Source organism: Coregonus lavaretus (assembly GCF_964263955.1).
Source record: "Coregonus lavaretus genome assembly, chromosome: 5".
In the NCBI taxonomy this organism is placed as follows: Eukaryota; Metazoa; Chordata; class Actinopteri; order Salmoniformes; family Salmonidae; genus Coregonus; species Coregonus lavaretus.
Genome location: NC_139992.1, coordinates 74,107,918 through 74,135,662, shown reverse-complemented (window position 1 = coordinate 74,135,662; position 27,745 = coordinate 74,107,918). Strand labels below are relative to the sequence as shown.

The window sequence follows — 27,745 nt, the reverse complement described above, 5'->3', positions numbered from 1 at the left end:
CCTTAAACCAGTACTGAAATGTGTCTTTTACGCCATTTCCTCCTATAGGCTCAGTTGTGTAACCCTCAGCCAGGTAGTCTTGCAGGGGGGAAGGGTACTAAAATGCTTCCTAGTATTGAGGAGGCGTGGAGCCTGCCCATCCCCGCTGAGCTCACCTCCAGACAGGGGGGCCTGAACACTGCAGCAGGCAGCCCAGGGTCACAGACACAGCAGCAGCAGGTGAGACCACAAGAGACCCCCCCCCCCAACACCTCCCCAGCCCAAACAGATACTACTACTGCCTAACCTGTCCTGGTGCATCTCAATAGTCTTCTCCTTTTCTCTCCTCTCATTGGCACTGATCGGAAAACTCATGATAGGTGAAATACAGTGGATGCCCACTGGCAATATTTGCATTCAACTGTCTAGAAACGTTTGCATCAGTGCAGAAAGAGCAAAGGAGTTGAGACGAGAGAATCGTCCTCACTAACACTAACCTCACATACAGTAGATTTAGTAGATGTAATTCTCTGTGTGGTTCCTAATACAACAGTACAAGTCATCAGTCAATGGTACTCTCACTCACCCATCAACTCTGTTTAAAAATGACATGCACAGAATGAATGGAAACTACTGATATGTTATTGTTATATGTTAGTGACACTGAATGATATCTGATGAATTCTCAACTTGCCTGCCTTGCCTTTTTTTCTTGGACGACCGTTTGACATTAAAACTACCTTGGCACCAAAGGTTTGATGGCAAACGGTGGTAACCCAAATATTTAATTTCCTTACATTTCATATCAAATTCATCTCATTCCTCCTGCCAAGAAAAAAGACAAGACTGTCACACACTGTTGGCTCTGAGATTCCTGATTAGAAGTATCAATTAGGTTGTTGTCGGGGTTGTGGTATCTGTTCTTAGTCCAAACCCTCTACACATAATAACAGAACCATCCTCCCCCCCCCTTTCCTGCCTCTCCCAATAACCCTCCTCCCCCTCTCCCCCATAACCCTCCTCTCCTGCCTCTCCCCCAGGCGTCTAAATCCCACCAGGGTGGTGAGGGAGGCCAGGTCCAAACGCACGTCTCCCCCCATCCCAGCCACACTGATGGTCAGGCCAGCCCCGCCAAGAGGAAACGTACCGCCAGCCCGGCTAAGGTATGGTTCAGTCTTTAACAATGTTCCTTCCATTTTTTTCCGGCACTGAGCAAATTTCAGGTCTGCTGAGCGCAAACTTGAACGCTGTAAAGATTCTGTGCAACTTCTGGCCTGCATATACTGTGAACACTGAGGCTGTACCAGCTTTAAGTTAGTTATAACAGTGGCCAAGTAGGCTACTGTGGCTATTTGATCATAATGTAGGCCTATCAGAGTGGCCTACCATAAAAAAACAATGGAGAAAATGCATCCCATAACATTTAAAATGGAAATAGCTGTTCTATCATTCCTTCAGCTTACAGTAGTAGCCAATGTGTGGTGTTCAATGTAGGCCTATATTCCATGAGACTTTTGAAAAAAACATGTAGGGATTGACATTAAGCTGTTTATCCAGTTGTCCTTCAGACAAGGAGGTAACTGAAAATGTTGTTGAAGAAACTACTTTACAAAATAAAATGCATTATTATTCCCATACCATTATTACAGAGAATCCGACAAATTATGCTACCCTCTGCCTATTGGCTACTTAGCTTATTCAACACTGCCCCAAAATACAACACTGCCCCTTACAGAAAAAAGCTCTTTACCTGACTTGCTTTTCAAAGATGGCTAGAAATGCACGTTTTTGTGCTCTTGTTGGAAGCAACCACTCCCCCATTGCTGACTAGAAATTAGATATAACTGGGCTAATAACTCACTAGCAAAGAATATGAACAAATATACACACCTGGCTACATGCAGTTCTTGCTTTGATCTCAAAACAACTGCATTTACTCACGACCACTCATGCTGTAAACACAGTCCAGTTCAAAGTGAATGGCACAGATCCATATGTACAATGGTCTATTTGCATATAGGGATACTGCAGCTCTGATTGGTTATGGCGCACCGGTCTGTGTAGAGTACGGGCCTGAGTCATGACTGTCAATGCAATCGAATCCTACTCCAATGCGCTCTGCCTACAAGAAAATCTCTTGCATAGTTCGTTTTGTTTCGGTATGTTGCATTGAAAGTGGCTAATATTGCGTTGATTCGATCACAATTTGCACAGTAGAGGGAAACGTTGATAGTGTTAACTAAAGGGGAAAACTAGAAAGTTGAGTGAAGTTCAATCTCGTGCTTCTCTGCGCGGGCTGATATTTCTGCAGTCCTGGGGGAGCTGCGCGCAGCTTAGAGGGACCATTGGTCCTTAACCCAGCCTAATCTCAGAACCCAGAACCAAATGTCTGTCACGCCAACTGACCCTATACCAGCTTTGTGAAAGCAAATAGGAATGATGCTGAAATTGTTACAAGCTTTATTGCCAAGTATCTCTCTCTGATCCCACAGAGTGCTGTGGACTCGTGGACAAACCACCCGGTACAACAGCAGATCCCCAGCTGGTACCTAACACCACAGAAGCTACAGGTGGGTTCTGCTCTTCCAATCAAACCATACCAGTGTCTGATTCTAATCAAATGAGTCAGACCTGAACTGTATTTGTTACATGTGAGTCATTTTACAGACTCTACAGCCCTTCTCCAAAGCAACTTTGCAGTATAAAGCAACTTGCGTACTGAATAGTAAGCATAAAAAGCCATAAGCAAAACACTTCAGAATGTAAATAGTTAACGATGGTTCTAAATGTCATTACATTTCTGTCCTCTTCTAGCTCCTGGATCAGCTCCGGACCAACCGTGCCAGTCTGAAACCACCACAGGTGCAGATGCTGGACCAGCTGGAAAACCAGTTCTCCCTCATGCAGCAGCATCAACATCAGGTACACACACTCACTGACACCTGGGGCTTTATGTATAACTTCAGCCAGCATTCCCCTCCACTATGTAAAGACATTTGGAGTGATATAGATAAGCAAACACCACACATTTTTGTATAAACAGTATTCAAACTGTTCTGTCTCGCTCCCATCACCCCTTTAATTGGCTAGGTGAGACAGCAGGCTGCAGGACAGTTGCGGCCCACCCTACCCAATGGCCCCTCGCTGTCCCCAAACTCCCTCCCCTCCCCTCACCCCCTCTCCCGGACTTCACCCGTCAGTCAAACCACAGCCCGCCCCCCCTGCACTGCTCAGCCAATGGCCAACATACCTTTATCTTCAAGTCCCCTTGGGCGGCGAGGCAATCCAGAGGCGGGAACTGTGGGCAATAATCGCACTCCCGGTCTACCGGGTGCAGGGACGTTACCGGGCGGTCTAATGGGAGGTGGCGGGAGTAACGGAAACGTGCCTTACCTACAGCAGAACTGTCTACCTCACAACTGCACAGCCACCAGTACCAGTAATCTCAGTACCCCCACCAGCAACAACACCAGTCACAGCAGTAATAATACCAGTAATGCAGAGGAGGCCTGGAAGAGCCAGCAACGCACCAACTCCACTCAGGTACATATCTCTTTGTTTCAGTCTCTCTTTAATTCTGACTAGTTCTTTATCTCGCTCTCACTTTCACTCTTGTTCTTTCTTGCTTGCTAACTGTCTATCTGTATCTATGTTGTAGGGATGTAACTTTTCACCGATATGCATCGGTCCCCGATTCAAATGTTAAAGATAAGACTGCATCGGTCCGCAGACCCCTAACCGATCCAAATGTAGCATGCATCGGGCGGTCAGGAAATCTATTTAAATGTTACTAATTGCCAATTCATTAAAATGTTTTGCTCATATTACTTTCTTTCTAACTTCCGAAAATACCTCCCATCTTTTGTGACAATTGATGCGGCCTTCCCTTCAGTGTCGAACTAAGCATATAACTGTTGAGTCATTGATCTACAAGTCATTTTTGCATGCCGAACAACCCTAGGTAATATCAGTAGCCTAATCAAACTGTGCACTGTTCCCAGCTCCGTGCACTGACCAACGCGAGGTAGGCAGCCTGTTCCTGATCTTGCACATCTGCGCGGCACCTTAAGCATTCAAATGCTAAAATGGCTAGCCTGATATTAAGCTTTATTAGTTGAGTGACAACTTGCTAGGTTATTGTTACCAATGCACTATTATAAACTGGGTGGTTTGAGCCCTGAATGCTGATTAGCTGACAGCCGTGGTATATCAGACTCTATACCACGGGTATGACAAAACATGTATTTTTACTGCTCTAATTATGTTGGTAAGCAGTTTATAATAGCAATAAGGCACCTCGGGGGGTTGTGATATATGGCCAATATACCACAGCTAAGGCCGGTGTCCAGGCACTCTGCATTGCATCGTGCGTAAGAACAGTCTTTAGCCGTGGTATATTGGCCATATACCACACCCCCTCGGGCATTATTGCTTAATTGACAATGGTGTTATAAAAGTAAGCTACTGGAGAGACAACTCTCATCTGGCTATACCTGCTGAACGGGGCTTACAATCATTTTATTTTGATTGTTCAGGTTCACCATCCGCAATAGTTTCGGTCGTTTTGCTTTAAACAATCAGTGTACAGCAAACATTAGGAACACCTTCCTAATATTGAGTTGCGATTTTGAGATGGGGGGGTGAAATCCAAAATCCATTCAAGGAGATGCACACAAACGCAGAAGTCAGCGCAGACAGATCCAGCTCATGAGCTCAATCAGCAGCAGATTTTAATTTAGAATGGAAAATGTTTATGCAGCAAAATGTTAGTGAATCGTATCGCATCAAACCGAATAATTTCAAACTAAAACGTATTGTTCCTGTATCGGAGCCCATGCATCTAGCTAGATACAGTGGGGAGAACAAGTATTTGATACACTGCCGATTTTGCAGGTTTTCCTACTTACAAAGCATGTAGAGGTCTGTAATTTTTATCATAGGTACACTTCAACTGTGAGAGACGGAATCTAAAACAAAAATCCAGAAAATCACATTGTATGATTTTTAAGTAATTATTTTGCAATGTATTACATGACATAAGTATTTGATACATCAGAAAAGCAGAACTTAATATTTGGTACAGAAACCTTTGTTTGCAATTACAGAGATCATACGTTTCCTGTAGGTCTTGACCAGTTTGGCACACACTGCAGCAGGGATTTTGGCCCGCTCCTCCATACAGACCTTCTCCAGATCCTTCAGGTTTCGGGGCTGTCGCTGGGCAATACGGACTTTCAGCTCCCTCCAAAGATTTTCTATTGGGTTCAGGTCTGGAGACTGGCTAGGCCACTCCAGGACCTTGAGATGCTTCTTACGGAGCCACTCCTTAGTTGCCCTGGCTGTATGTTTTGGGTCGTTGTCATGCTGGAAGACCCAGCCACGACCCATCTTCAATGCTCTTACTGAGGGAAGGAGGTTGTTGGCCAAGATCTCACGATACATGGCCCCATCCATCCTCCCCTCAATACGGTGCAGTCGTCCTGTCCCCTTTGCAGAAAAGCATCCCCAAAGAATGATGTTTCCACTTCCATGCTTCACGGTTGGGATGGTGTTCTTGGGGTTGTACTCATCCTTCTTCTTCCTCCAAACACGGCGAGTGGAGTTTAGACCAAAAAGCTCTATTTTTGTCTCATCAGACCACATGACCTTCTCCCATTCCTCCTCTGGATCATCCAGATGGTCATTGGCAAACTTCAGACGGGCCTGGACATGCGCTGGCTTGAGCAGGGGGACCTTGGGTGCGCTGCAGGATTTTAATCCATGACGACGTAGTGTGTTACTAATGGTTTTCTTTGAGACTGTGGTCCCAGCTCTCTTCAGGTCATTGACCAGGTCTTGCCGTGTAGTTCTGGGCTGATCCCTCACCTTCCTCATGATCATTGATGCCCCACGAGGTGAGATCTTGCATGGAGCCCCAGACCGAGAGTGATTGACCGTCATCTTGAACTTCTTCCATTTTCTAATAATTGCGCCAACAGTTGTTGCCGTCTCACCAAGCTGCTTGCCTATTGTCCTGTAGCCCATCCCAGCCTTGTGCAGGTCTACAATTTTATCCCTGATGTCCTTACACAGCTCTCTGGTCTTGGCCATTGTGGAGAGGTTGGAGTCTGTTTGATTGAGTGTGTGGACAGATGTCTTTTATACAGGTAACGAGTTCAAACAGGTGCAGTTAATACAGGTAATGAGTGGAGAACAGGAGGGCTTCTTAAAGAAAAACTAACAGGTCTGTGAGAGCTGGAATTCTTAATGGTTGGTAGGTGATCAAATACTTATGTCATGCAATAAAATGCAAATTAATTACTTAAAAATCATACAATGTGATTTTCTGGATTTTTGTTTTAGATTCCGTCTCTCACAGTTGAAGTGTACCTATGATAAAAAGTACAGACCTCTACATGCTTTGTAAGTAGGAAAACTGCAAAATCGTCAGTGTATCAAATACTTGTTCTCCCCACTGTACGTAGCGAATCCTCTTGAAAGGGAAAGGTGCATATCCCTGCTATCTTGTGAATTCTCTATTGCTCCCTCTTTCACTCAACCTCCTTTTTTTTGCTCTGACTTGGTCTGTCACTTCCTTTCTTGTTTTGCATCTCATTAACTGTCTTGACCCTCATATCTGATCAGTCTTAGTTTTTTTTTTCCTCTCTATCCAGGGGCTTCACAAAGGTCCAGGTTCACATTCGGCAGGTCCCAATGGAGAACACCCTTTCTCTTCTCCCTCCTCCCATCCCTCACAGGCCGCTGGCTCCGGTGATCAAATTCTAAATCAGGTCGGACATTCCACCGGGCCCTGCCCTGCCTCCTCTTCCTCCTTCTCCTCTTCGCTCCAGAGGGGCGGTGCCCCCAACCACCTCCACTCCGCCACCACTACCTCAGGGGCCCAAACCAAAGAGGCAACGCCTTCAGGAAGCAACAGCAGCAGTAGATTGGCTACCACCGCAGGAACGTCGCTCAGTCCCGGTACCACCGCCCCTACGCAGGGATTGGCTAATCACATCCAGCAGGGGGCGGTGACTACCACAGACAGCTCGTGGAGCCAATCCCAGCCCGGCTCTCCTCCTCCGGGCACACTCAGTTCAGACAATCCTCAACTCTCAGCCTTGCTCACGGGAAAAGCCAGTAATAAGGATGTTACTAACCACAATAAGAATAATAATCACGGTGGTGTTAATCAAGGAGCCACCATGGACAATAACATCAAGGTAAACAACATCCACCCCGGTGTCCACCACAGAGGTCCCAAACCCCTGTCGGAACACTCTGTGGCCTCCTCGCCCCTCTCAGCCATGTCCGCCTCCACCCCCTCCCCCCCGCGCTTCACCGACCCCCACCCCCCCACAGCCTATAGCCTCACCAGCCTTATCAGCAGCCCGTCCAACAGCGGGACCACCGGTACCGCCACCACTACCCCACAGGTCAACGGTAAGGGGCTAGAGGACTCTCGGAGCCCAGTGAAGGTGTTTCACAGCAGGCCGGCCCTGGCCCCATGGTCCTCAGTCTCCATCTACCCCAGCTCCAGCCAGGTGCTCAAAGCATGCAGGTAGGACATCATATCCTTCTGTCCCATCAGTCACATTTCATTTGCAGCCTTTTAAGTGCTTTTTGAAAGAAGTGTATGGCCATAGGAGGGATGTTTCAAATGCTATGTGTTCTAATGCAATGTAGTGTCTTTTCCTTGTAAATGCCATACCAACTAGAGCAGTGATATTCAAACTTTTTCAGCCGGGACCTCGTTTTTTCTCCCCAGAATATCTGGGGACCCCATTTTTGGGCTGGAATTTGACTCCAAATCTAATGACACAACCTTCAAATCTGCAAATAACCGTAAATTCATTATTTTCATCTCCTATCAAAATGAAAAGAAACCAATAAATACATTTACTTATTTTCTTCCTTCAAATTAGCTTTCTTGTATATTGTCCCATACAACAATCTGTACTCTTAATGTTATGTTCCAATTTTGGCGACCCCACTGCAATTCCCCCGCCAGCTCAACTTTTAATACCCTGAACTAGAGTCAACTGTCTGTGTCATATGGAGTTTACTGTGGTGGTCTCTGCTGACTGTTTGTTTTTGGTGAGAAAGCTGACTGTTTGGTTTGAGTTGCCACTTGAAGGTCTTGGTGCTGTAGCTGTCCAGCCTGGCCGTATTGGCCAGTTAGCCCCTAGCCTGGCCTGGCCTGTTTCAGTTCTGGGCTGCCAAATAGTTTATTTGTGGCCCACAGACTGTGGGGAGTGTGCTCTGATGTAGGTCAGGCCATCAGTGGGTTGGAGAGATGTTGTGCTGATGACTAGGTAGGTGGCTAATGTTTCCAAAGGGGTATATATGGTGTGTACAGCGAGTGGCCAGTAACTGACATGGCTGTAGAGCTACTGACCAGTAAGCCATGTGTACACAACCTGAGCCATAGGTGTTATTCTACTGTACATATGACTATAGCTTCGGTGAACCGCTACTCTAGGCTTCTTTCTCTTACTGAGCCTCATAGTACAGGTTCCAGTTTTTCTGTTTTAACGGTGATCTGTTTTAATTGTGCTCCACAGTGCTTGTCTGTCTAGATTCCAGACTCATTGTGTTGGCTTGTGCTGCTGCTATTAGCTGAAACATGGTTCATCTCAGTGTCATTGAGCAGCCAGACATGATCTCTATCTCTCTCTATTCCCCCCCCCCCCCGTTCCTATGTCTTTAGGAACCTGGGGAAGAACGGCCTGTCCAACAGCAGTATCCTCCTGGAAAAGTGTCCCCCGCCCAGACCACCTCCGCCACCCTCTCCGTCACTGCCAAAGGACAAACTCAACCCCCCCACACCCAGCATCTACGTGAGTATACAGCCAGAAGGGTTTTTCATCATGTCTTGTTTGTTGGGATTTCATTACTTTTTACTTGCAAAAGTAAATGTCGTTTTCATCCTGAAGTTTGTAGTTGCGTCCATCGCTGTCCCAGGAAAACCCCTGTGGCAAAGATCTTAGACTTCATTAGAACTGTCTAGTTTGCAAGTCAAAAGTCTAATCTGTGTGTGTTTCTCTCCCGTGGTGTATAGCTGGAGAATAAGAGGGATGCGTTCTTCCCTCCACTCCATCAGTTCTGTACCAACCCCTCCAACCCTGTCACCGTCATCAGAGGGCTGGCCGGGGCGCTCAAACTGGGTGAGTTTTACACACACACACACACACTGATGGTAATCCTATACTGTCATTACACACTACTGCTGGGGGCATTACACTTTGCTTACACACTCTAGCAAAACAAACATTAGTCTTCTGTCTAGTCCTGATTGGGATCTCATTAGAATTTTGCTTGAACGTTTCTCCCCTAAGGACAGAAATAAAAGCTTTGTGTGTCGGTACGCACTCATTTGCTTATGTGTGTGAGGGTGTGTGTGCTTGCGCTCATTCACTCGCTCACAGGCTTGGGTGGGTGGGGGTGTGGGTGTTGAACAACTTAACGTGTTGAACAACTTAACATGTATGACAACAGCACCACCTGCAAGCAGAGAGTGTCATTACATGTACAGTAATATAGCATCTGAAGTAAAGTAGCTAACTGCTGCCAAGAAAAGCTATTGGCTCCCTCACTTCATCAGCTAGCTCACTACTGCATCACTGTGCTGTAGCACACCACACACACACACTAGAAACTCACTCTGAATCATTGGATGGATAAATAGCTTTTAGTTCATTAAGCTAGTTCTTCTGAACTCTGTGTTTTACTGCTCTGGGAAAGACTGTGCAGCCATAGCCGAAATTGGCTGATTTTCACTGACAGATGTTTTGTTGTTGCCCATGCCAGTTGGGAGTGGTACTAAACATCACATTTACCTTTTTTCCACCCTTCTTTCTCTCCCTCCATCCTTCTCTCCCTTCATCCTTCTCTCCCTCCATCCTTCTCTCCACCCCTCTCCCACCATCCTCCCTCCATCCCACCCTTCTCCCCCCTCCCCTCTGTCAGACCTGGGTCTGTTCTCCACTAAGACCCTGGTGGAGGCAAACCCAGACCACCTGGTGGAGGTGCGGACCCAGCTGTCTCAGCCCACCGACGAGAACTGGGACCTGAGTGGCACAAGGAAGATGTGGCGCTGTCAGAGCAGCCAATCACACACCACCATTGCCAAGTATGCCCAGTACCAGGCCTCGTCCTTCCAGGAGTCACTACGGGTTAGTAGAGGGAGATGTACGCACACACACACACACATACACAAAACCACCACCATCATTGCCAAACACACTCAATACAAGGCCTTGTTGAATAGAAAGTTTTGAGTGGTATGTTTTGTGTGGGGTCATTTAAGGTTACCGAGACGCACTCACCCACAGGCTCCTGTTCTCTGAGTGGTGTGTGTTCACTGGGCTGAGACGAACCCTTGTCAGGGAGCTGTCAGACAGTCACTGAATATTCACATGGTCACTCCTGACGTAGCTTTGTCACTTAAACAGAAAATCTTCCCGGCTTAGAATGTTTGTTATACTGCTATCCATTTACTGAAATCACACAATGAACAGCTCCAAATAAACCTATATTAAATGTATTTTCCAGGAGGAGAATGAGAAGAAGAAGGAGCTGGAGGCAGAGGCAGCCAATGCAGAGAGGTACGACGTCTCTCTCTGTCTGTCTGTAGGCATGCATTGTGTGATATCTCTCTGCTCTGTCTAAACTACATCTCCCATGATCCCACAGTGCGACGCGGCGGAGGAAAGGGCCCTTCAAACACATCAAGTTTGGCACCAACATCGACCTGTCTGACGAGAGAAAGTAAGTGTTCCACCCAATATTATGTGGTTCTGTTCATGAAATAGACTACTGATGTTTTGTCTTTAATATGACAATTTTCATATAAACAAGATTATAGCCTGGTCCCAAAACAACCCTTGTCCTTTCACCTATCCAGTCCCTTCAGATTTATAAACACAGAAGGCGTATGTCCTAGGTAGAAGGACTGGGCATTGGTATCATAAAGAGGATCCCTCAGGTTGGGAGCGGTGTGTGTCTGTGCTGTAGTGTTGACCTCTGACCCTTGCTCTGTGACCTCCTCCCAGGTGGAAGCTGCAGCTGCAGGAGCTCAGTAAGCTGCCAGCCTTTGCCAGGGTGGTGTCTGCTGGCAACCTGCTCAGCCACATAGGACACACCATCCTGGGCATGAACACTGTCCAGCTCTACATGAAGGTCCCCGGGAGCAGGACGCCAGGTTAGACACACACAGCGAGAGGCACACATGCCGCAGAGACACCCACCCACATGCATTAACACACACGTCCACACACATAATGTTTTCTTCTAGTAACTGTACTGTGTTTTGTTTTACAAGGTATTTGTGTCTTGTCTTTTAGGTCACCAGGAGAACAACAATTTCTGTTCAGTGAACATCAACATTGGCCCGGGGGACTGTGAGTGGTTTGCTGTGCCCGAACATTACTGGGGAATCATCAACGACTTCTGTGAAAAGTATGTAAACAAATATCTCCTACCTCTAACCCAAAACAAAGTTGATATGCTACCTCTGTCTCTTTACAGCCAGTGCAGTCTGTAAGGTTAGAGATGTCTTAACTCAAGTCTAACTCCGATTTAAGTGGTGTACTTGGCACCAATAAAAGGAAAGTGAATATCTCGTCTTTTCATTCATTGCAAATGTACATTTTATTTTTTATTTTTGAACTACCCAGAGTATGAGTAGGGGTCTTCAGAGTATGAGCGAGTGTCCATGTGCGTCCTCTGTTTCTAAGATCGGATGTGTGTGTCTGTCCTGCAGGAACAACATAAACTTCCTGATGGGCTCATGGTGGCCCAACCTGGAGGACCTGTACGAGGCAGACGTCCCTGTCTACCGCTTCATCCAGCGTCCCGGAGACCTGGTGTGGCTCAACACAGGCACCGTCCACTGGGTCCAGGCCATCGGCTGGTGCAACAACATCGCCTGGAACGTAGGACCTCTCACCGGTAAGACCGGGAGGGATATGGAGAACAGAGGGATATGCTTAAAATGGGAATACACGGTTGTTTTATGTAGAATTTGTTGGGAAATCATTCAAAGATGATATATGGATGCTGATTTGGCGTGGACTGACACTTTGAGATCGATGACCGACCAGCTCGATTCGGTCTTATGTAACAACATTTTTTATGGTGTTTTTTACATTGGATAAAAGTAGAGACTCCGAGCTAGAAAATGGTACACTACAGTTGAGAAACAATGAGAAAGTCACCCATGATTCACCAAATGATATTTTGAAGGAGGAAACAAAGTACTTTAAGAATATGTTTTATTTTCAGTCGCCTCCATCTCCTCTAACTGAAGCAAATTGTAGAGATTTTTTTTGTATTGATAATGTAAAATTAACAGCCATACAGAAAGACTCATGTGAAGGTGAAATTACAGAGGAGGAACTTCTGGATGCAATTAAAGACTTTAAGTCAGGGAAAACTCCAGGGTTGGATGGCATACCAGTTGAGGTATACCAAACCTTTTTTGATATACTCAGAGGACCATTATTAGCATGTTTTAACCACTCCTATGTAAATGGTAGATTATCAGACACTCAAGAAGATGGTCTGATTTAATTATTACTGAAACAGGATACAAGTGGAAAATAAAAAAATTAGAGGCCCCTTACACTTCAATGTTGTGATGCAAAAATTCTAGCAAAATGTATAGCTCATAGAATTAAAAAGGTATTGTCGGACATTATTCATTCTAATCAGACAGGTTTTTTACATGGGCGATACATTGGAGATAATATAAGGCAAGTACTGGAAACAATAGAACTCTTCGAAAAGGCATTTGATAAAGTACAACGGGGGTTTATACAGTGGGGGAAAAAAAGTATTTAGTCAGCCACCAATTGTGCAAGTTCTCCCACTTAAAAAGATGAGAGAGGCCTGTAATTTTCATCATAGGTACACGTCAACTATGACAGACAAATTGAGAAAAAAAATCCAGAAAATCACATTGTAGGATTTTTAATGAATTTATTTGCAAATTATGGTGGAAAATAAGTATTTGGTCACCCACAAACAAGCAAGATTTCTGGCTCTCACAGACCTGTAACTTCCTCTTTAAGAGGCTCCTCTGTTCTCCACTCGTTACCTGTATTAATGGCACCTGTTTGAACTTGTTATCAGTATAAAAGACACCTGTCCACAACCTCAAATAGTCACACTCCAAACTCCACTATGGCCAAGACCAAAGAGCTGTCAAAGGACACCAGAAACAAAATTGTAGACCTGCACCAGGCTGGGAAGACTGAATCTGCAATAGGTAAGCAGCTTGGTTTGAAGAAATCAACTGTGGGAGCAATTATTAGGAAATGGAAGACATACAAGACCACTGATAATCTCCCTCGATCTGGGGCTCCACGCAAGATCTCACCCCGTGGGGTCAAAATGATCACAAGAACGGTGAGCAAAAATCCCAGAACCACACGGGGGGGCCTAGTGAATGACCTGCAGAGAGCTGGGACCAAAGTAACAAAGCCTACCATCAGTAACACACTACGCCGCCAGGGACTCAAATCCTGCAGTGCCAGACGTGTCCCCCTGCTTAAGCCAGTACAGGTCCAGGCCCGTCTGAAGTTTGCTAGAGTGCATTTGGATGATCCAGAAGAGGATTGGGAGAATGTCATATGGTCAGATGAAACCAAAATATAATTTTTTGGTAAAAACTCAACTCGTCGTGTTTGGAGGACAAATAATGCTGAGTTGCATCCAAAGAACACCATACCTACTGTGAAGCATGGGGGTGGAAACATCATGCTTTGGGGCTGTTTTTCTGCAAAGGGACCAGGACGACTGATCCGTGTAAAGGAAAGAATGAATGGGGCCATGTATCGTGAGATTTTGAGTGAAAACCTCCTTCCATCAGCAAGGGCATTGAAGATGAAACGTGGCTGGATCTTTCAGCATGACAATGATCCCAAACACACTGCCCGGGCAACGAAGGAGTGGCTTCATAAGAAGCATTTCAAGGTCCTGGAGTGGCCTAGCCAGTCTCCAGATCTCAACCCCATAGAAAATCTTTGGAGGGAGTTGAAAGTCTGTGTTGCCCAGCGACAGCCCCAAAGCATCACTGCTCTAGAGGAGATCTGCATGGACGAATGGGCCAAAATACCAGCAACAGTGTGTGAAAACCTTGTGAAGACTTACAGAAAACGTTTGACCTGTGTCATTGCCAACAAAGGGTATATAACAAAGTATTGAGAAACTTTTGTTATTGACCAAATACTTATTTTTTACCATAATTTGCAAATAAATTAAAAATCCTACAATGTGATTTTCTGGATTTTCTTTTCTCATTTTGTATGTCATAGTTGACGTGTACCTATGATGAAAATTACAGGCCTCATCTTTTTAAGTGGGAGAACTTGCTGACTAAATACTTTTTTCCCCCACTGTATATAAATGCCTGGAGCATTTCAATTTTGGACAATCTCTTATAAATTGGGTTAAAATCATGTATAGTAACCCTAGGTGTAAAATAGTAAATAATGGCTATTTCTCAGAAAGTTTTAAACTGTCAAGAGGAGTGAAACAAGGTTGTCCAAGATCGGCATATCTATTTATTATTGCCATCGAGATGTTAGCTATTAAAATCAGATCCAACAATAATATCAAGGGATTAGAAATCCAGGGCTTAAAAACAAAGGTGTCATTGTACGCTGATGATTCATGTTTTCTTTTAAATCCACAACTTGAATCCCTCCACAGCCTCATAGAGGATCTAGATACATTTTCTAACCTCTCTGGATTACAACCAAATTATGATAAATGTACGTATTAGATCACTAAAAAATAAAAATGTTACATTACCATGTAGTTTACCAATAAAATGGTCTGATGGTGATATGGATATACTCGGAATACATATCCCAAATGAAATAAATGATATCACTCCAATGCATTTTAATAGAAAGTTAGCAAAAATAGATAAGATCTCGCTACCATGGAAAGGTAAATACCTGTCAATTTGTGGAAAAATCACCCTGATTTAACTCTTTTTAGTATTATCCCAGTTTACCTACTTGCTTATGGTCTTGCCTACGCCCAGCGAACAGTTTTTTAAATTATATGAGATAAAAATATTCCATTTGATTTGGAACGGCAAGCCAGACAAAATTAAACAGGCCTATTTATATAATGAATATGAATTCGGAGGACAGAAATTATTAAATATTAAAGCATTAGACCTATCACTAAAAGCTTCAGTCATACAAAAGTTATAATAATAATAATAATATGCCATTTAGCAGACGCTTTTATCCAAAGCGACTTACAGTCATGCGTGCATACATTTTTGTGTATGGGTGGTCCCGGGGATCGAACCCACTACCTTGGCGTTACAAGCGCCGTGCTCTACCAGCTGAGCTACAGAGGACTTAAATCCGAACTGTTTCTCTAGCAAATTAGTAAAATTGTCTCACCCAATGTTCAAGAATGGCCTCTTTCCCTTCATTCAGATTACAACCTCTCACTTTAAGTTATTTGAAAAGGAAATAATCTCCCAAATATCACTATTTCTAAAACAAGCCATAGAAAGTTGGTTGCAATTTCAATTTAATCCTCCAGAAACGACAGAACAAATAATGCAACAAATAGTGGGTAAACTCAAATATACTCATTGATAAAAACCCTTTTTTGACAAAATGTTTTAAAAAAGGTATAATCTTCGTAAATGTTATTATCGGTAGGACTGGTGGAGTTATGTCGCACATGCAGCTAACAAAAACATATGGAAATGTCTGCTCTACCCAAAATTACAACCAAATAATTGCAGCATTACAGCAAAAATGGAAAAGGAAAGTGGAAGGGGGAAAAAGTAAGGAACTTGTCTGTTGGCCTTGCATTAAAGATTATAATTGGTTAAAGAAAATTGTGATAAATAAAAACGTATACCAGTTTCATTTAAGGACCAAAGGATTGACAGCCGTCCCATATAGATTGCAAAATAGTTGGGAAGAGATTTTTGACGTACCGATTCGATGGCATAGTGTTTATGAATTGATACGCAAAACGACGCCGGATTCAAAACTTAGAATATTTCAATTAAAATTATTATATAAAATTCTTGCGACCAATAGAATGTTATTTATATGGGGGATACAATCTTCCCAGCTCTGCAGATTTTGCTGTGAAGAGACATTTACATTACATTTGACATTTTAGTCATTTAGCAGACGCTCTTATCCAGAGTGAGTGCATACATTTTTCATACTTTAATTTTTCAAATTTGAATCCACATTTGACATTTTATGTCATTACGTGAAAATCCATGTGAAACTTCATGTGAAATATTAGATCATTTGTTTTGGTACTGTCCATTTGTAGCTTGTTTTTGGACACAGGTCCAGGAATGGCTAAAGGATTGCAATATTTACCTGGAGCTAACCCTGCAGATAGCACTACTGGGTGATCTGAAAAGTCATAGTCAATCGATCAATAATATAATAATACTTTTAGTAAAAATGTTTATTTTCAATTTACGATCTGTAGAAACAATGAGAACAGAAAGATTCAGAACTTTTGTAAAACATCACAGTACAGTTGAAAAATATATGGCAAATAGAAATCCAATATGGATGGTGTTAAGAGATAGATGGGAGGTGTTGAATGGAGCTGAAGGATGGGACTAATAACAACAACTAATAACAACAAGATAACTAATGTAAAGCATACTGTGTCCTTAATAACTATATAGGTTATAGGTTGAGCGCTTTTGTGAAAGAGCACAGTTATTAAAATATGGCATATAGAAGCAAACCAGATGGACATCATGAAAATGATCGGAGGAAGTTCAGGAATAAAAACAAACAAAATATAATTATTGTAGAACTTGACTGTGTCCATAAAATGTATATAGAATGTATGGTCTGGAAGTAGAGGCCTAAGCGTTGTTGTTCACTAGTTTACTTCAATTGGGGAACGGGTGGTGGGGTTGGAAAGTAATGAAGGGAAATATATAATTTAAAAAAGGATATGTGTATGTGTATGGATGGATGGATGTATATATGTATGTATGTATGTATATATATGTGTGTATGTGTATGTGTGTGTATATATGTGTATGTGTGTGTACAGTGAGGGGAAAAAAGTATTTGATCCCCTGCTGATTTTGCACGTTTGCCCACTGACAAAGAAATGATCAGTCTATAATTTTAATGCTAGGTTTATTTGAACAGTGAGAGACTGAATAACAAAAAAATAATCCAGAAAAACGCATGTCAAAACTGTTATGAATTCATTTGCATTTTAATGAGGGAAATAAGTATTTGACCCCCTCTCAATCAGAGATTTCTGGCTCCCAGGTGTCTTTTATACAGGTAACGAGCTGAGATTAGGAGCACACTCTTAAAGGGAGTGCTCCTAATCTCAGTTTGTTACTTGTATAAAAGACACCTGTCCACAGAAGCAATCAATCAATCAGATTCCAAACTCTCCACCATGGCCAAGACCAAAGAGCTCTCCAAGGATGTCAGGGACAAGATTGTAGACCTACATAAGGCTGGAATGGGCTACAAGACCATCGCAAAGCAGCTTGGTGAGAAGATGACAACAGTTGGTGCGATTATTCGCAAATGGAAGAAACACAAAAGAACTGTCAATCTCCCTCGGCCTGGGGCTCCATGCAAGATCTCAACTCGTGGAGTTGCAATGATCATGAGAACGGTGAGGAATCAGCCCAGAACTACACGGGAGGATCTTGTCAATGATCTCAAGGCAGCTGGGACCATAGTCACCAAGAAAACAATTGGTAACACACTACGCCGTGAAGGACTGAAATCCTGCAGCGCCCGCAAGGTCCCCCTGCTCAAGAAAGCACATATACAGGGCCGTCTGAAGTTTGCCAATGAATATCTGAATGATTCAGAGGAGAACTGGGTGAAACTGTTGTGGTCAGATGAGACCAAAATCGAGCTCTTTGGCATCAACTCAACTCGCCGTGTTTGGAGGAGGAGGAATGCTGCCTATGACCCCAAGAACACCATCCCCACCGTCAAACATGGAGGTGGAAACATTATGCTTTGGGGGTGTTTTTCTGCAAAGGGGACAGGACAACTTCAGCCAGGGCATTGAAAATGGGTCGTGGATGGGTACTCCAGCATGACAATGACCCAAAACACACGCCAAGGCAACAAAGGAGTGGCTCAAGAAGAGGCACATTAAGGTCCTGGTGTGGCCTAGCCAGTCTCCAGGCCTAAATCTCATAGAAAATCTCTGGAGGGAGCTGAAGGTTCGAGTTGCCAAACGTCAGCCTCGAAACCTTAATGACTTGGAGAAGATCTGCAAAGAGGAGTGGAACAAAATTCCTCCTGAGATGTGTGCAAATCTGGTGGCCAACTACAAGAAACGTCTGACCTCTGTGATTGCCAACAAGGGTTTTGCCACCAAGTACTAAGTCATGTTTTGCACAGGGGTTAAATACTTATTTTCCTCATTAAAATGCTAATCAATTTATACAATTTTTGACATGTGTTTTTCTGGATTTTTTTGTTGTTATTCTGTCTCTCACTGTTCAAATAAACCTACCATTAAAATTATAGACTGATCATGTCTTTGTCAGTGGGCAAACGTACAAAATCAGCAGGGGATCAAATACTTTTTTCCCTCACTGTATGTATGTATATGTGTATATATATACAGTGGGGGAAAAAAGTATTTAATCAGCCACCAATTGTGCATGTTCTCCCACTTAAAAAGATGAGAGAGGCCTGTAATGTTCATCATAGGTACACGTCAACTATGACAGACAAAATGAGAAAAAGAAATCCAGAAAATCACATTGTAGGATTTTTAATGAATTTATTTGCAAATTATGGTAGAAAATAAGTATTTGGTCAATAACAAAAGTTTCTCAATACTTTGTTATATACCCTTTGTTGGCAATGACACAGGTCAAACGTTTTCTGTAAGTCTTCACAAGGTTTTCACACACTGTTGCAGGTATTTTGGCCCATTCCTCCATGCAGATCTCCTCTAGAGCAGTGATGTTTTGGGGCTGTCGCTGGGCAACACGGACTTTCAACTCCCTCCAAAGATTTTCTATGGGGTTGAGATCTGGAGACTGGCTAGGCCACTCCAGGACCTTGAAATGCTTCTTACGAAGCCACTCCTTCGTTGCCCGGGCAGTGTGTTTGGGATCATTGTCATGCTGGAAGACCCAGCCACGTTTCAACTTCAATGCCCTTGCTGATGGAAGGATGTTTTCACTCAAAATCTCACGATACATGGCCCCATTCATTCTTTCCTTTACACGGATCAGTCGTCCTGGTCCCTTTGCAGAAAAACAGCCCCAAAGCATGATGTTTCCACCCCCATGCTTCACAGTAGGTATGGTGTTCTTTGGATGCAACTCAGCATTCTTTGTCCTCCAAACACGACGAGTTGAGTTTTTACCAAAAAGTTATATTTTGGTTTCATCTGACCATATGACATTCTCCCAATCCTCTTCTGGATCATCCAAATGCACTCTAGCAAACTTCAGACGGGCCTGGACATGTACTGGCTTAAGCAGGGGGACACGTCTGGCACTGCAGGATTTGAGTCCCTGGCGGCGTAGTGTGTTACTGATGGTAGGCTTTGTTACTTTGGTCCCAGCTCTCTGCAGGTCATTCACTAGGCCCCCCGTGTGGTTCTGGGATTTTTGCTTACCGTTCTTGTGATCATTTTGACCCCACGGGGTGAGATCTTGCGTGGAGCCCCAGATCGAGGGAGATTATCAGTGGTCTTGTATGTCTTCCATTTCCTAATAATTGCTCCCACAGTTGATTTCTTCAAACCAAGCTGCTTACCTATTGCAGATTCAGTCTTCCCAGCCTGGTGCAGGTCTACAATTTTGTTTCTGGTGTCCTTTGACAGCTTTTTGGTCTTGGCCATAGTGGAGTTTGTAGTGTGACTGTTTGAGGTTGTGGACAGGTGTCTTTTATACTGATAACAAGTTCAAACAGGTGCCATTAATACAGGTAACGAGTGGAGGACAGAGGAGCTTCTTAAAGAAGTAGTTACAGGTCTGTGAGAGCCAGAAATCTTGCTTGTTTGTAGGTGACCGAATACTTATTTTCCACCATAATTTGCAAATAAATTCATAAAAAATCCTACAATGTGATTTTCTGGATTTTTTTCTCTCAATTTGTCTGTCATAGTTGACGTGTACCTATGATGAAAATTACAGGCCTCTCTCATATTTTTAAGTGGGAGAACTTGCACAATTGGTGGCTGACTAAATACTTTTTTCCCCCACTGTATGTGTGTGTGTGTGTGTGTGTGTGTGTGTGTGTGTGTGTGTATATATATTTGCGAGATAAAAAACATATGGGGGATTGGAAGTGATGCAGACAATTACATTGACTCGGGGCCTCCCGAGTGGCGCAGTGGTCTAAGGCTCTGCATCGCAGTGCTAGCTGTGCCACTAGAGATCCTGGTTCGAATCCAGGCTCTGTCGTAGCCGGCCGCGACCGGGAGACCCACGGGACGGCGCACAATTGGCCCAGCGTCGTCCAGGGTAGGGGAGGGAATGGCCGGCAGGGATGTAGCTCAGTTGGTAGAGCATGGCGTTTGCAACGCCAGGGTTGCGGGTTCGATTCCCACGGGGGGCCAGTATGAAAAATAAAAAAATAATGTATGCACTCACTAACTGTAAGTCGCTCTGGATAAGAGCGTCTGCTAAATGACTTAAATGTAAATGGATGTTACAATCTATCTGAAATTTTTAAGCTGATCTACCCCCTAAAAAAAAAAAAAAAAAAAAAAAAAAACAATGAGAAAGTAATTCTACTTTGAAAGTTGATAAACTTGTAACCCCACTTTTGAGAAAATGGCCTTGAATGTTTTGGTACACCTACTGGAGAGCTTTTCTTTGTCTACACCCATTCAGCATCTTTCACACCCGCTTAAGCCTTAGCCCCACACATCTCTTTAAGGATTCACATGTGAGGTGGTATGCTGAACAACCAAAGATTTCAAGACTAAAGGCTGGTTTATACTACGTCTATCGACATGTCTGTATACAGTTGTCGCAGTGACATCATAAATATTCGATTGTCGTCCGACATCAAATTTACAGTGCATTTGGAAAGTATTCAGACCACTTCCCTTTTTCCACATTTTGTTACGTTACAGCCTTATTCTAAAATGGATTTAAAAAAAAAAATCATCATCAATCTGCACACAATACCCCATAATGTCAAAGCGAAAACCACGTTTTTAGAAATGTTTGCAAATTTATTAAAAATAAAAAACAGAAATACCTTATTTACCTAAATATTCAGACCCTTTGCTATGAGACTCGAAATTGAGCTCCGGTGCATCCTGTTTCCATTGATCATCCTTGAGATGTTTCTAAAACTTGATTGGAGTCCACCTGTGGTAAATTAAATTGATTGGACATGATTTGGAAAGGCACACACCTGTCTGTGATATGGTCCCACAATTGACAGTGCATGTCAGAGCAAAAACCAAGCCATGAGGTCGAAGGAATTGTCCGTAGAGCTCCGAGACAGGATTGTGTCGAGGCACAGATCTGGGGAAGGGTACCAAAACATTTCTGCAGCATTGAAGGTCCCCAAGAACACAGTGGCCTTAATTATTCTTAAATGGAAGAAGTTTGGAACCACCAAGTCTCTTCCTAGAGCTGGGCGCCCGGCCAAACTGAGCAATTGGGGGAGAAGGGCCTTGGTCAGGGAGGTGACCAAGAACCCGATGGTCACTCTAACAGAGCTCCAGAGTTCCTCTGTGGCGATTGGAGAGCCTTCCAGAAGGACAACCATCTCTGCAGCACTCCACCAATCAGGCCTTTATGGTAGAGTGGCCAGACGGAAGCCCCTCCTCAGTAAAAGGCACATGACAGCCCGCTTGGAGTTTGCCAAAAGGCACGTAAAGGACTCTCAGATCATGAGAAACAAAATTCTCTAATTTGATGAAACCAAGATTGAACTCTTTGGCCTGAATGCCAAGCTTCACATCTGTGGAGGAAACCAGGCACCACTCATCACCTGGCCAATACCATCCCTACGGTGAAGCATGGTGGTGGCAGCATCATGCTGTGGGGGTGTTTTTCAGCAGCGGGGACTGGGAGACTAGTCAGGATCAAGGGAAAGATGAACAGACCAAAGTACAGAGATCCTTGATGAAAACCTGCTCCAGAGCGCTCAGGACCTCAGACTGGGGGCAAAGGTTCACCTTCAAACAAGACAACGACCCTAAGCACACAGCCAAGACAATGCAGGAGTGGCTCCGAGACAAGTCTCTGTATGTCCTTGAGGGCCCCAGCCAGAACCTGGACTTGAACACGATCGAACATCTCTGGAGAGAACTGAAAATAGCTTTTCAGCGACGCTCCCCATCCAAACTGACAGAGCTTGAGAGGATCTGCAGAGAAGAATGGGAGAAACTCCCCAACTAGAGATGTGCCAAGCTTGTAGCGTCATACCCAAGAAGATGCAAGACTTTAATCGCTGCCAAAGGTGCTTCAACAAAGTACTGACTTTAAGTACAAACTTTAGCTAATTTGTATTCATTATTACAGGGAAATAAACTCACAAGATCATTATTTACAAGTTAATGGCAAGCTAATTACAGAAAATAGCTCATGGTTGTGAGTGTGACAAAATAAAAGCAGGGCATCTACCGGAGAATTTTAGAACTTGGACGTTGTCTCGTTGGCCTAACGTTATTGCCTAATTTGACTTTGGTCCAGGTCATGTTGTTCTTCACATTACAGTCTCTTGTAAACACACACTATATCAAAGTTTATTTGTCACATGCACAGTATATAGAAGGTTTAAATGGTACAGTGAAATGGTTACTTGCATAGTGGAGTCTTTTGTTTAGACATGTAGCTAACTAGCTAGCTAAACAATGAACCATAATCCCAACTCATAATGTTACTACCATGCATGAATCGACAGGTAGCTAAAGCTAACCAACTAGATTCATTGTTAGCTAGCTAGCTAACATTAGGCTATAACTAGCAATGCTATTTGGCTCGGCGATATGAATAATATTACTACACAGATCATACACGTAACGTTAGCTAGCGAGCCAGCCAGCCAGCAAACGTTAGCTAGCTAGCTAACAGTACACTTTAACTTGCAATGAAAATGACTTTCTGACTAAATTAGAAACTTATAATATCTGAAAATGTAGCTAGCTAGACTCGCTTACCCATATACAATGATTAACGCTTCTCCCTCTCTGTCACGGATGCCATGGTTGCCCTTAGCTTGAAGATGTAATCCGGAGACAGGTGTTTTATACAACAGCCTTTGTGTGTTCTCTTTTCGACTCCCTCTGCATATATTTGCAATCAAATGCCTGAATTCTCTCCATCTCCTTAGCTATCATACTCTGCTTCCACCGGGCATTCCACTGATTTCAAAACTCGGTCCTCCAGAAAGTGGAGAGTATTATCAACATCTTCACAGATCTTCGTAATATCTTTCAAAAAAGTTGTGTTTGAAAGGATTACCTACACATACTGAGCAGCTCATGTTATAGACAGAAGCGTGTTACATGGTAGACCAATCCGAACGCATCTCTCGGCATGTCTTGCCCATCCATTATCTCAGCCAATCATGGCTAGCGGGAAGGTTCCTGTCTTTTTCCGTGGCTAAACCAACTAGGCTCGTAATTTAACAATTGTATTCGTATTTACAGATGGCAAACAAGTTTGTTTTTAAGACACATGAAAGTTCACCTGTTCCAAAAGGTATTTCTCCAAAAAATATATATACAGTACCAGTCAAAAGTTTGGACACACCTACTCAAGTGTCACCAGCAAAGCACCCCCACACCATCTCCATGCTTCATGGTGGGAACCACACATGCAGAGATCATCCGGTCACCTATTCTGCGTCTCACAAAGACACGGCGGTTGGAACCAAAAATCTTACATTTTGACTCGTCAGACCAAAGGACAGATTTCCACTGGTCTAATGTCCCATTGTGCGTGTTTCTTGGCCCAAGCAAGTCTCTTCTTCTTATTGGTGTCCTTTATTAGTGGTTTCTTTGCAGCAATTTGACCATGAAGGCCTGATTCACGCAGTCTCCTCTGAACAGTTGATGTTGAGATGTGTCTGTTACTTGAACTCTGTGAAGCATTTATTTGGGCTGCAATTTCTGAGGCTGGTAACTCTAATGAACTTATCCTCTGCAGCAGAGGTAACTCTGGGTCTTCCTTTCCTGTGGTGGTCCTCATGAGAGCCAGTTTTATCATAGCGCTTAATGGTTTTTGCGACTGCACTTGAAGAAACGTTCAAAGTTCTTGACATTGACTGACCTTCATGTCTTAAAGTAATGATGGACTGTCGTTTCTCTTTGCTTATTTGAGCTGTTCTTGCCATAATATGGACTGGTCTTTTTACCAAATAGGGCTATCTTCTGTATACAACCCCTACCTTGTCACAACACAACTGATTGGCTCAAACGCATTAAGAAGGAAAGAAATTCCACAAATTAACTTTTAACAAGGCACACCTGTTAATTGAAATGCATTCCAGGTGACTACCTCATGAAGCTGGTTGAGAGAATGCCAAGAGTGTGCAAAGCTGTCAGCAAGGCAAAGGGTGGCTACTTTGAAAAATCTAAAATATAATTGTATTTGTTTAACACATTTTTGTTTACTACATGATTCCATGTGTGTTATTTCATAGTTTTGATGTCTTCACTATTATTCTACAATGTAGAAAATTGTGTAAAAAAAACAACAACCCTTGAATGAGTAGGTGTGTCCAAACTTTTGACTGGTACTGTATATGTTTACGTTCAAATGCCTCTCCTGTGAAGTAGTGACACATGTGACTTGTTTCAGGAAACTAGGCGTATGACCGTGTCAACTTGTGGCTATGACATAGTTAAATTTGAAATTGAATTGTGCCATTGATTCTCTTCTTCCTGCTTCTTTTCCACCTTTATCCCATTTTCTCTCTCTTTCCCTCTCCTTCCATGTCTCCCTCTCTCCAGCATACCAGTATAAGCTGGCAGTAGAGCGATATGAGTGGAACAAGCTGCAAAGCGTCAAGTCCATCGTCCCCATGATACACCTCTCCTGGAACATGGCCAGAAACATCAAAGTGTCCGACAGCAAGCTCTTCCAGATGATCAAGTGAGTCACGCGCACACACACGTCATTCTTTCTTTCTCTCTCTCACTCAGATTCACTCACTCTCTCACGCACACTTACAGCTAACCCCTGTGCATCTCTGTGTGTCTCTGCTAGGTACTGTCTGCTGCGGACATTGAAGCAGTGTCAGATGCTGCGGGAGCTGCTGCAGGCGTCAGGCAAGGAGCTGGTGTGGCATGGCAGGACCAGGGACGAGCCCGCACACTACTGCAGCATCTGCGAGGTACACACACTAGGGATGTGACAAAGGGACCATCTTTCTTTAACGTTTAAACTGCAATTTTATTTTAGTGGTTTTCATAAAATGTCATGTCAAATCCTATTGCGTGGTATGACCGCTCGGGGCAATGAAGTTCTACCGCAGTCATACAGTAGGCGGCATCTGGAATCTGCTTCGGGCAGCTGAATTGTTGTCCCGAAAGCAACCTTTAATTCACGTTGTTCTTTCCATTTGTTATTTTTATTTAACCTTTATTTAACCAGGCAAGTCAATTAAGAACACATTTTTATTTACAGCGACTACCTGGCAAGGGGCAAAAAGCCTCGTGTGCATTAGCGACTCACAACAAAAAATAAACTTAGCCAAGTGATCACATTTCTTCTTCCTACATTCTCTTTTCTCTCCGTTACGTGTCTCTCACTCAATTTCGATCTGACCGCTCCCTCTACACCCACGGGTGCTGCGCGCCCAAGCTCCCATTGTTGCGTTAGGTAGGCCTATTTGTAAACTGTTTTCCCTTTATGATGATGATCGGGAGCTGTTAGTGGTAGTTTTGTGATAACTGCACTGTGATTTAAGTTTTGTGGGGGGGGAAAGATAATTGGTTAGGGATTCAACATTTTAACGTTTAAACGTTCACATACACACACACACACACACACACACACACACCTACCTCCTTTCACAATCTCACCTCTCTCCATCTGCAGGTGGAGGTGTTTGACCTGCTGTTTGTAACCAGTGAGAGCAACAGCAGGAAGACGTACGTGGTGCACTGTCAGGACTGTGCCCGTAGGGGGAGCTGTAACCTGGATAACTTTGTGGTGCTGGAGCAGTACAAGATGGACGACCTCACCCAGGTCTATGACCAGTTCACACTCGTAAGTCAGCAAGGACACTAGTGATTTTATGATGACCAATAGGTTAATGACCACGTCACATGAATAGTTTACAGCAGTGTTTCTATTAACTGGTAATTGCCGGCTCTTGGTCGATAAAAATATAAAGCTAAAAGTCCACATAATTTTTCTTCCCTCTTCCTCTAATCTAATGCCTGGTCGAGTAGTGTGCTTAGAAATGCTAAAAACAGTGCAGATCAATTTAGCTAGTTAGTTAGCTAACTAGCTACTCTACCAAGGATGGAGGCATAAACAAGTGGAAAAATTAATCGACACAAACACCATATTGACAAGTCAGAGGGACAGAGGGAGACGTGCATTGTGCAAAGAGCCAACATTCACTTGGTAGGCTATCATTCCTCCTTGCATAATTACTGCAGTCACTGCCATGTGGTATCATTGAAGACTCACTCTTTAAAAAAACATTACACTACACAGGTGACAGTATTGAAAGTAGTAAGTCTACATACTAGTGAGTCAGAATTCACATACGTTCAAGTAAGAGGATATGAGTATGCACACTTTGTAAAAGTTCACTAGTAAGGCTTTAGGAGTTTACTGTTTACATAGCCAAAATGAATCTCATCCCCGTCTCTCTCTCTCTCCCTCCACAGGCGGCTCCTCTGCCTTCCTCCTCTTGACGGTAACATTCTGTTGTTCTGAGGACAATAAGAAACCTTCCTGGACTCCCGGAACCCACCAGAATACCTTTTTCTGATATTCAGGAAGTGAGCCAGCAGTCCTCCACTTCTCTCTGTAGCTATCCCACAAGGCAGCTGTGTGAAAAGCTGTGTGTCTATGCAACCTGCCCAGAGCAGAGGTGTCCTCCCCCTAGAGGACTGGAGGGGGAGGGCATTTCTCCTGCCAGCTACTGTTACCAGACTGTTCCAACGCTGCCTGGCTCAGCTGTAACTTCTCTAGAAAAACACACAAAAACGGACAAAAAATAATGACTGCCGACTTTTTGTATATATTATGTTATAACTGGCAACAACGTCACACAGACTACTGACTTGCAGAATTGTTCCTTTTTTAAATTCTGTTTGTGGGCTGATATACACCTTCTCTAAGTTTGTTTCCCCTTGAGAGTTTAAGTCCTAGCATAGCTGGTCTTTTGTATGTTAGATAGACACTTTGGGCAAGAAAATAATAAGAAAACAACATTTTGTTATATGAAGAGTTAGAGCGATTTATATTTTTTTTACAGCTTTTATTGTTATTTTGGAACCATAATAATGTTTTGGTTTTGTAGGTAAAAATAAAAGGGGAATAAAATGAGAGAAAAAAACAGTCACCAAGAGAAATGGGTTGCACATAGACTTTTAAGGAATAAACTTTAATTTGTGATTTCTGTTTTGTTTCTAATCTTGTTGTAAATTGACCTTATTTATAAAAATGCATATTTATTGCTTGAAAATCTTTGTTTGATGGAATGCTGTAATTTTTTCTTCAGAGTTCCTGCCATTACATTTGAAGGAGTCGTGTCATTTTATACACGGCCCCTCCTGTTTTCTAAATGAATAAAACTGCTTAAGTAAAGCATTGTGC

General features: G+C 43.4%; 1 protein-coding gene across 1 annotated transcript; it reads left to right on the top strand.

The window, feature by feature from the left end:
- LOC311129554 (lysine-specific demethylase 6A-like) lies at positions 1-27,739 on the top strand. The gene is made up of 18 exons (XM_084161867.1): positions 1-219; positions 1,020-1,142; positions 2,472-2,549; positions 2,794-2,901; positions 3,070-3,522; positions 6,633-7,519; positions 8,669-8,798; positions 9,020-9,125; positions 9,928-10,133; positions 10,513-10,565; positions 10,654-10,728; positions 11,013-11,161; positions 11,304-11,418; positions 11,723-11,910; positions 24,919-25,060; positions 25,175-25,301; positions 26,009-26,179; positions 26,812-27,739. The coding sequence occupies exons 1-18, from the start codon at positions 103-105 to the stop codon at positions 26,836-26,838; spliced, it is 3,255 nt and encodes a 1,084-aa protein (XP_084017993.1). The 5' UTR covers positions 1-102; the 3' UTR covers positions 26,839-27,739.
- Positions 27,740-27,745: the final 6 nt, after the last annotated feature.